General features: G+C 32.9%; 1 protein-coding gene across 1 annotated transcript; it reads right to left on the bottom strand.

The window, feature by feature from the left end:
* Positions 1-5,596: 5,596 nt before the first annotated feature.
* Positions 5,597-9,250, bottom strand: LOC140442360 (uncharacterized). The gene is made up of 2 exons (XM_072533435.1): positions 7,628-9,250; positions 5,597-7,336 (listed from the first exon to the last, which is right to left on the bottom strand). Exons 1-2 carry the CDS (start codon positions 9,248-9,250, stop codon positions 5,597-5,599), a joined length of 3,363 nt encoding a protein of 1,120 aa, XP_072389536.1.
* Positions 9,251-10,847: the final 1,597 nt, after the last annotated feature.

The following is a 10,847-nucleotide window of genomic DNA, read 5'->3' as shown; positions in this document are numbered from 1 at the left end:
AGGGAGTTCCTGTTCTGAGGACTACAACTATTTGTTGTTTATTTCTGGATGTTTAAAACTACTTTCTCTAAAATTTTTATTAGGGCACTAGACAAATCATTGCCTGATCTCCCACATAATGTTTCTGGCCATACTGCACAGTAAACTTCTAAATTAACAGAACTGAGCTGTCAGATTGTATACGTTTAATTTCTGTTTGTAAAACAGCACATAGATTTCAGATTTAGGTAGATTTATGACATTTTCCAGATCAAAACATATAATGGCACAGTTTGAATTCTCTGTTTTGTTGTTATTTTCACTTTCTTGGCGCATTATTAAGTTCTTTCTAATATGGGAATTATATGCCTGTTACTCTTCTGCCTACACCCCCTTCTCTTTTTTGGCCAATCTATAGTCTTCGCAGACGTCACACCTATCCGTTTTCAGTTGCAAGAACTCTAGATTATACTCAAAATTAAAAATGTGTCTATACAACGACAGCTTTTGTGGAGGTATATTATTTGCATTGCACATTTCAATATAAAAATCATACATTTTTTGTACGTTAAGTGTTGGGTCTAGATATCTTTTTTTTGAATCTTTCTTGAAATAATGCGCTTCTACATATGGAAAATTGAAAATTATTTTCTTTGCTTGAAATGCGATCTTTGGTCCCTTTCCCTCTTTTATCAGAGTGTGGTGTGCCTGAATCACTCTTCTGTAAATGCACAGTATATATGGGCTTTTTCTGGAAAATATTCAGAACCGGAGCTACAATAATCCTCCCAAAATTCATTTTCGGACACAAGTGGACATTGTAAACAAGAAAATGATAATTTTAACTGATGAAACTCACATATTCACCAATACTCGCACTCTAGTACATGGAACCATATGGTTCTAACTTTAAACCATTTCGTGCGCTTGGAATTAGATTTCACTGTTGATTGTGGCGCTATCTGTCAACAAATCGCAGAAATTTCAATACCATTCTATGCAGAATTTAAAAAACAATAGATTTTTGTTAAAAAACGAGTTTTGTACAAACTGTCGCTTGGCACCCTATGGTTCTCAGCCCTCGAAATAAAGAAATCTATCAGGTCTGGAATTTTGTTCCTATCGGTAGGCCAGTATGTTGGTCTACCAGTAGATATTACTTTATCCTTTTCTTCTTTACCAGCTGACAATGGTTCTTTTTTTTTTAGTTGTAGTTAGCCTAATGCCCCAGTGGGTATCTTTTGCATTAAAGTCGCCACCGATGATGTATCTTTTTACTAAAGTGTTCATAAACTCTTTAAATTAATTTCTTTTAATGGAGTGTCCAGGAGGACAATATATTGAACTTATATTTACGGTATGTGTTTTCATCTTCACACATACTGTTTTAGCTTGTACGTACTCAGTTGCATATTTTAATTTCTTATGATGCAAGATGTTATCTTTAATTCTGATAGCGCTTCCTCCTTTAGCTGAATTATCTAGGTGTACAGTAGAATATACTCTATACCCTCTAAATTTTACATATGATTGTTTAGTGAAGTGTGTTTCAGAAATGCGACACAGATCGATTTTCTCAATGTCTAGTACTGCTTAGACATTGTCCTTAGCCATTTCTGCGCTATAGTCTAGTCGGGTAACTCTGATATTGATTTAAGTTATATTGTCCATCAATCTTGGTGAGCTTTTCCAATATCATTTTTAATGTAATATCAGTTTCTTTTTCTTGTAGCGAAGGTTCATGTCTTCTTGCTTTCTTTGTTACATCGCTGTAACTTCTATTTTTACTGACCTCTACCGATTTTAGTTTTTTACTTTCAATAACTCTATGGGACATTTTTATAACATTGTCTATGTTTGTTCTCTCTTTTCTCATTGTTTGTAATTTTTTAGCTACATAACATCCGCGGTAGTTTTCAGAATGGTTTTCTCCACAATAAACACATTCTGGTTTATCTTTCGGTTGTTTTTGGCAATCTTCAGTAAGGTGTTTACCAATACATTTTACACATTTTGGCTCCTTTTTATTTCCACGTGGGTCTATAAGCCTGGCATCTTTTACATTGCGGGACTAATCTGGAACTTCTTTCGATTCGGCTCGATCTGCTAGATTTCAACTCTCGTACAAAGTATGTCTATTATGCCGTAAATTCGATTTATATCTTTATCCTGTCTAAATGTTAGGATAAACATATCTAGTTGTTTTTTTAGTTTTCCGTTTGAATTTTTTGTCGGCTTTAATGACTTTATATTGTCGTTTTTGTAGGTGTTTTACTATTTCCTCTGGTGGCCATGTGTCACGTAATTTCTTAACAACAACTCTAATTGGCCTCTCTTGCTTATTCTCATAAGTGTTGTACGAAAGTTTACTCGTATTTAATTTCTTTATTAAACGTCTGTAATGAACGCTATTGGCTGTATTAATTTTTATAACTTCACTGTTTATGATTTCCATAGTAAAGGTAATACCAGCCTCAGTCAGGAGCTTGCTCAGGTCAACAGCACTTTAAAAAGCTTCTACTATAACCGGAGGTAGTGGGTTTTAGTTTTTTGATTGGTTTTTCAATTTGTGTTTCTGCAATTGATCTTTGTAGAAGAGGGAGGAGATAATGCAGTATCTATTTTACGTTTTTTAAATCTTCTTTATCGGTGCAGTATTAAAGTTTATCTGCTTTTAATCTCTTTTGTGATTTATTAGCACTTACGGTTAACCCTGTATGTTGTTTGGTTTTTTTAGCTGTGATAATCTCTTTTCCATATTGGCGATTATAGGACTTAACCGTTTATTATCCATATTAAATATCTTAACATTTTCTTCTGGCTGTCACCATGCATTATAAAGCGACTGCTCATTTTTTGAACGTTGTGTATTCTCTGCGAACATCGCATTATTTTGTTGGACTAGTAGTGCGTCCGTTTCGGTATGAATATTAATCATTATAAATATTTAATTATTTCGTTTACATAAGTCTACTTGATTTTATCATGATAGCTAACAGCCATGGCCATTGATATCACTCACGACTTTAATGATATCTTAATTACTACTTAATTACCACTGATTAGATAGCGGAGCTCTGAATACGTCTTTACACTTGAACAGTCAAATGAATAAATGCTGCTTTTAGATTGAGATATGTTCCCAGACTCTGGAAAGTAGCCAAAGTCACTATGATCGCCAAACCAGGTAAACCTCTAATGAAGTGACATCGTATCGACCAATATCACTTCTTCCGGTGATGTCACAACTATTTGAAAAACTTTTATTGAAAAGATTAAAACCAATAATACAATGAACAAAAAATTATACCAAATGATCAATTTGGTTTCAGAAATAAACACTCCTCTATACATCAAGTTCACAGAATAACTAATATAATAGAAAAAACATTAGAAGAAAAGAAGAAAGTCTGCTCTACAATCTTCTTGGGCGTAGCACGGGCATTTGATAAAGTCTGGCATGAGGGTTTAAACTATAAACTAAGAACGTTAATACATAAACAGTATACAGAAATATTAGAATCATACATTGAGAATAGATATTTCAAAATAAAAGGGAGATCAAAGCTGGCGTGCCACAAGGGACTATATTAGGTCCGGTCCTGTACCTATCGTATACGTGTAAAATTCCAGAGCTAGAACAAAAAACTATTGCCACCTTTGCTGATGATAGAGCCATACTAGCGATGACACTAATGAAGAAGGGACTGATAAGCTGCAACTTTCAGTAAATACAATACATAACTAGACCAGAAAATGGCGAATAAAATTAAATGAGACTAAATCTGCACACATTTAACTACAAAATAAAAAAATACAAATACAAATAAAAAAATTAATAATTTCCCAGTTAGAATAAATGAAACCCTATGATATATATGTATATATATATATATATATATATATATATATATATATATATATATATATATATATATATATATATATTGTTATGATGTGTTTTTTGTTTGAATGATGAGCAATGAGTATTTTTAATAATATAATTGAATAATGTTTTTATTTCTGAGCTTTCAGAAGTATTGTGGACTGTATTCCTTGTATAAAAATATTTATTCTGACTTTAACACCTTTATTATAATAATTTTATAAGAACTTAAAATTAACAAAACCCAAAAAAGAATGTCTTATTTCTCCTTGACAGCTACGCGCCGTCGTTGTCGCTAATGTTCGATCCATGCGCCCTGTGGTCCGTGCAGGGACGGCTCTTGCACTGTTGACTGCTGAACATGCCGCCCCCCTTGAAAGGCTTAAGTGATGCCTTTCAAACAACGCTTCTTGTAAACCATAACCATTATTGTTCATCCATTGGCAGGACGGCTAACTTTACACAAGGCCTTTTGAATTCACCTTTAGAAGTACGCACAGTCACAACCCGCACAACATTATCTGTCCCAGCATGTAGTTGCAATATTCTACCCAATTCCCATTTAGTAGGAGGAAGACCATCCTCTTGAATAATAACCAATGATCCAATTTTCACGTTGTCAGCTGCTGTTCTCCATTTGGTTCGCTGCTGAAGTGAAGAGAGGTACTCACGTGACCAGCGTACCCAAAAACTCTGAATTATCTGAGTCAGGTGATGATACCGTTTTAACTTATTCGGATTTATTTCAGTTAGCTCTTCTTGTGGCAGTGCTACAAGTGGTGCTCCAATTAGAAAATGTCCAGGGGTGAGTACACCAAGGTCTTCTGGACTTTCCGACAGAGGTAATAAAGGACGGGAATTTAGGAGAGACTCAATTTGCGTCAACAAAGTATACATTTCGTCATATGTAAATTTATTATTACACATTACCCTTCGTATATGAAACTTTACCGATTTTACAGTTGATTCCCAGATGCCACCAAAATGTGGTGAGTGAGCTGGAATAAAATGCCAATGAATCTTATGTTCCGAAAAATAATCTAAAAAATTTGATTTTACCGTTGCATCATTCATAAATGAATATAACTCCTGCAAATGATTATTTGCCCCAACGAAGTTAGTTCCATTATCAGAATACATATTTTTACATAGACCTCTTCTAGCAATGAAACGTTTAAATGAATTTAAGAATGAATTAGTACTTAAATCATATACAAGTTCAATATGTGTCGCCCTTGTTGTAAAACATGTAAAAATACATATATAGCATTTAACTACTTTACAATTCCGTAAATGGCTTGTTTTCAATTCAAAGGGACCCCCATAATCTACACCACAATTATAAAATGGCCTTGTAGGCAGAAGTCTAGATTTAGGTAAATCTCCCATAAGAGGTACAAGCAATGTAGGTTTGACACGAAAGCAAGTAACACATTTATGCAGAATGTGCCTAACCGTGCTACGTCCAGATAATAACCAAAATTTTAAACGAATTATTGATAGCAATGCTTGTGGACCTGCATGCAAGTATTTATGATGATACGATATCACTATAAGTTTAGTTAATACATGACCGTTCGGGAGTATGATTGGATGCTTCTGGTCAAAAGACAATTCTGACTTTTGAAGACGTCCACCAACTCGTAATAGTCCTTTATTATCAAGAAAAGGATTTAATGATAAGATTTTACTCGATTTATGTATTGGTTTTGATTTTTTTATTGTTTGTATTTACTGATGAAATACTTCATTTTGTGCCATATATACCAAACAGAAAAAACTTCTTTCTTTTTCATCTACAGTAAAAGGACCCGTTGTCTTATTATTAGATGATTTACAATTGGTGACAAACCGAAGTATATATGCAAAAACACGCTGCAATTTAGCTAAGCTGGAAAAACGGTTCCAAATTTCAGCAAATTGCACAGTTGATATAAATGTTTGAATTACCTTCTGGTCAGGTATGATAGAAATGTGTGAATTTGACAAAGCCTTAGTAGGCCAAGACAATTTATGAGAAGCTAACCATGGTGGCCCATTCCACCACAATTTTGAAGTGTTTAATAACTTTGGTTCATATCCGCGCGTAATTATGTCGGCTGGGTTATCATGCGAGTCAACATGATGCCAGCTATATCCATTAGAAAGCCTTTGTATTTCCGACACCCTATTTCCAACGAAGGTTTTCCATTGTGACGGTTCACCCAAAATCCAATGAAGAGTTATCATTGAATCAGACCAAAAATGTACCTCATCAAAGCTAACACCTATTGTTGCGATAACCGCCGATGCCAATTTGGCAGCCAATAAAGCACCACACAATTCCAATCTAGGCAAAGATATTGTTTTTAAGGGTGCTACCCTTGATTTCGCACATAATAAATGAACTAAGCAAGAACCACCTTGATCCAGTGACCGAATGTAGAGTGCTGCTCCATAAGCAGACTCTGAAGCGTCACTGAAACAATGTAATTGTCTATTAATTGGATTAGAACACAAAACTTGCCTGCTAATGTGAGTTTTCTCCAAATCTGCAATTGATTCCCTAAACTGGTTCCAAGCTGTGTGTAAATCTAAAGGTAAAGACTCATCCCAATTTAATTTTAATTGCCATAGTGATTGCATTATTAATTTAGCTTTAATTATAACTGGCCCTACTAGTCCAAGAGGATCAAATATCTGTGAAACTAAAGACAGAACTGTTCTTTTGCTAACCTTTGTGTAATTAGAAAAATTGATTTTATATTGAAGCGAATCTATCTTTGAGTTCCAATAAAGCCCTAATGTTTTTGTTGTAACATCATCTGCAAGATAATGTTCAATGTCTCCCTTTATTTGAATATCCTCATCAAAAATTTCAGGTTTGTTTGATACCCATTTTCTAAGTGAAAATCCTGCTGTGCACAAAATATTATTTAATTCATCCTTTAATGATTTTACTTCTTCAATTGAACTCCCTCCTGTAAGCAAATCATCAACATAAAAATCCTTTAAAATCACCTGGGAAGCTAGAGGCAGGTTCAATTGATTCTCATGAGCTAATTGTTGTAAGCTTCTTATAGCCAAAAATGCTGCTGGAGCGGTCCCATATGTTAGCGTTTTCAGCTTGTATGTCTCAATTGGTTGCTCATCCGAAAACCTCCATAATATTTGTTGTAGTTTTTGCTGAGTTTTGCAAACAAAAACCTGTCGATACATCTTTTCGATGTCTGAAGCTATAACTACATTATGTTTTCGAAAACGAAGAAGAATGCACATTAAATCATCTTGTAATTTTGGTCCGACCATTAGAATATCATTTAATGACAAACCACTGTCAGTTCTAGCTGACCCATCAAACACTACCCTTAATTTTGTAGTTAAAGACGTTTCTTTTAAAACTCCATGATGTGGAAGATAGTAGTTGGGTGTTTCTGAATTGAAGTCAGTTTTATCTTCAACCTTTGACATGTGACCCAACTGGATATATTCCTGCATAAACTCATGGTATTTAATTTTCATTTCCAAATTTTTATTTAATTTATTTTCCAATAATTCAAATCTTTTTAGTGCATTACTATAAGAATCTCCTAAGTCAGAAATGTTTGACCTTGTTGGTAATTTAACAACAAAATGACCGTTTTCATTTTTAATCGTGCTAGCTTCAAACAACTCTTGACAATAAATGTCCTCCTTGGACATAACCTTTTCTGCACCAAATTCTTCTATTAACCAAAATTTTTCAATTTGGTTTTCCAAAACATTAGACGAAAAATTACATACCACTGAATTGTTGCTAACCTTAATTGATTGACTAACTGGCCCTGAAATAACCCATCCCAACTTAGTTTTTTGGAGAATTGGTTGATCTTTGCCAAGTTTTATCTGACTCACACATAATAATTGCCAAAAAACTGATGCTCCCAGTAATACATCAATTTGTTTTGAAACCCCAAATGTTTCATCTGCAAGTACAATGTTTTTAGGAATATTTATAAAATCCAAGTTTAAATCCGAAGTTGGTAAATTGTCAGAAATTTTATCAATTACCAATAAAAATGCATTTGTTTGATAATTGCTAAACTTTGATAAAAGTGTCCCATTTAATGCCTGAGAAATGTTTGTTATACCTTGACCTAAACCTTTAACCGGAATGTGTACCTTATCTGCCCGTAATTGTAATTTTTCAAAAAATGAACGTGATATAAAATTTGACTGTGAACCTGAGTCCAATAAAACTCTACATTCATGCAAAATTCCATATTTGTCTTGCATATATACTAAGGCCGTTAAAAGTAAAATATCAGTTTTTAATCTGTATGATATACCTTGCTTAGAATGATTTAAAAAATTAATTGAATCCTGACCTATATCACCCGAATGTGATTCTAAAAAACATGTCTGACCTATATCACCCGAATGTGATTCCAAAAAACCTGTCTGACCCAAAAAGTTTAATTGAGATGTACCTTCCATTGAATTATTATGGAATGCACCTTGTCCCTGAATATGTACTTCCTTTCCCTGATTAGATATGCCATTTCCCTGTGTGTGTGTTTCTTTCTGGGTAGATATACCACAAATTTGTGATTCAACCTTTGATCCGTTGAGTTGAGTTGCATTTGTTTGTAAATGAGAATTGTTTATAAATTTACCATCCATATGTAAAAGAGTATTGTGTCGTTTTCCACAAAGTTTACAACCTCCCCATGTACAATGTTGTACTAAGTGTCCATCCTTTAGACAGTTCCAACATGCTTTTGATTTTGTTACCTCTTGTCTTCTAGCTGACACTGATAAATTATGAAATTTTTTACATGAATAAAAATAGTGCGGTAAATTACAAAGTGCACATTGTTTGGACGTTGCAATGAATGACTTTGATAATGTCATTTTTTGCACCCTTTTTTTTGTTTCCTTTGATATTTGCTCTATATCTTGTTTATCCCTTTCTGAATTTTGTAAGTGTTGTACTTTATGATCTATAAATGCTAAGAATTCCTGTATCGTAGAAAATTCGTTAACTGGACCCTTTTCTTGCCATTCCTTATTTGTGTAATAATCAAGCTTTTTCTCTATGGTACAAAGTAAAAGAACATCCCAATGTTCAACTGGATAACCTAACATACCTAGTGACTTTAAATTTCTTTTTATACAACCTGACAATTTCTTTAATTCTAAACTATTTACCTGAGTTATTTTTGGATATTCATATATAGCTTCAATATGACCACGTGCAATAAGTTTTTTCTTTTCATGTGTTTCAGATAAAAGTTGCCATGCAATAGTAAAATTTTTGCTAGTAGTTTTTAGCTGCTCCAGTTCATCCTGGGCATCCCCTATCAAAGCCCTTTTTAAATAGTGAAGCTTGTCAACATCATTTAAATCAGAATTTTCTATGACCATACTAGTAAAACTATCTCTAAATTCTAACCAATGTTGATAACAACCATTAAAAGTTGGAACCTCCAGTGGTGGTAACCGTACATTTTTTAAGCTATTTCGATCTAAACTAGTATTGTGACCTGAGTTTGTGTAGTCTCGTTTAAATTAACTTCATTCTTTAATATAATTTCTGCAGAGGCTATTAGTTTAAAATATGCATCCTGAAAATCTAACCTTTCTTGTAATTGTTCCTCTGATGTGTCTAATAAGTCAATTTCACTTTGTATTTGATCAAAATCATTCCACCATTCTTTGCATTTGTCAACCCTAACTTGTAATTCTACTATTTTATCGTGAGTAAAACTGCTTATAAATGAATCAAATTTTGTAATTTGTGCCTTAAAGATACCACGCTTTCTTTTTAAAACTGTTAACTGATCCATTGCATCGACTATGTATAATATTAATAAAGTTTAAAGCTTGCTATTAATAAATCCTAACAAACCGAAATTATAATAACCTTGTGACACAAATTAATATCTCTCTTATTCCAGGATAGGTATTATAGGAATGAAAAATGTGTACTCACCACATACCATGCCATATAAACTTTTTCACTTGCCGATAAAAAATACACTAACACTTGTTGCTTGTTGATAAAATCCGTTCGAATGACCATGAATAATGTTTTTATTTCTGAGCCTTCAGAAGTATTGTGGACTGTATTCCTTGTATAAAAATATTTATTCTGACTTTAACACCTTTATTATAATAATTTTATAAGAACTTAAAATTAACAAAACCCAAAAAAGAATGTGGAGAAATAATCCTTGACAGCTACGCGCCGTCGTTGTCGCTAATGTTCGATCCATGCGCCCTGTGGTCCGTGCAGGGACGGCTCTTGCACTGTTGACTGCTGAACAATAATATATAGGGTTTTTATCGCGGTTCTCAAAGAATTAGTTTGTAAGTACTTTTTTAAATTATCTTTATTATAACTATTATGAAACACACATATATATATCTAACCTAGTCAATGTAAATTTAAAATAAACTATCTTTAAACTGATATTCTTATAAAACTAATTAAATTCTATAGACAATCTAAAATTTAAACAAACTATCTTCAAAATTGAAATTGTTATGACACTAACTAAATTATATTAACAAAATTTTGTACCTTTCTTTCACTGAATGCCTAAATGAACTATTTTCCACTAAGTATATAGATTCTAATCACCACTGAATGTCTTCGTACTTCAGTTATCCTTGTTTTTTTGTGAAATTACTTTTTTCAATTACCAGCTTCTACCAATTTAAGATATATTTTTCTTCACCAGCATCTATACACCACCAACCAAACCAGCAAACAGCATTTATATTTATTCTTCTTTTCAATATACCAATATCCAATTATTATAAGTTGATTTATACTAATCTCCAACCATAATATAATTTAATTTCTTCCAATATACTTTTATAATCTCCAATAATTATTTGTGTATAATTATAAATGTGCATTAATTATATGCATAATTTTTAATCTTCATTTAACTCACTATATTAAACAATTCGACTATTTGTACCTGATTCACTGACTCCAACTAACTTTCATATT

Source organism: Diabrotica undecimpunctata, chromosome 5 (genome assembly GCF_040954645.1).
Source record: "Diabrotica undecimpunctata isolate CICGRU chromosome 5, icDiaUnde3, whole genome shotgun sequence".
In the NCBI taxonomy this organism is placed as follows: domain Eukaryota; kingdom Metazoa; phylum Arthropoda; class Insecta; order Coleoptera; family Chrysomelidae; genus Diabrotica; species Diabrotica undecimpunctata.
Note: the sequence above shows the minus strand (reverse complement) of the source record. Positions and strands in the feature narration are given on the sequence as shown.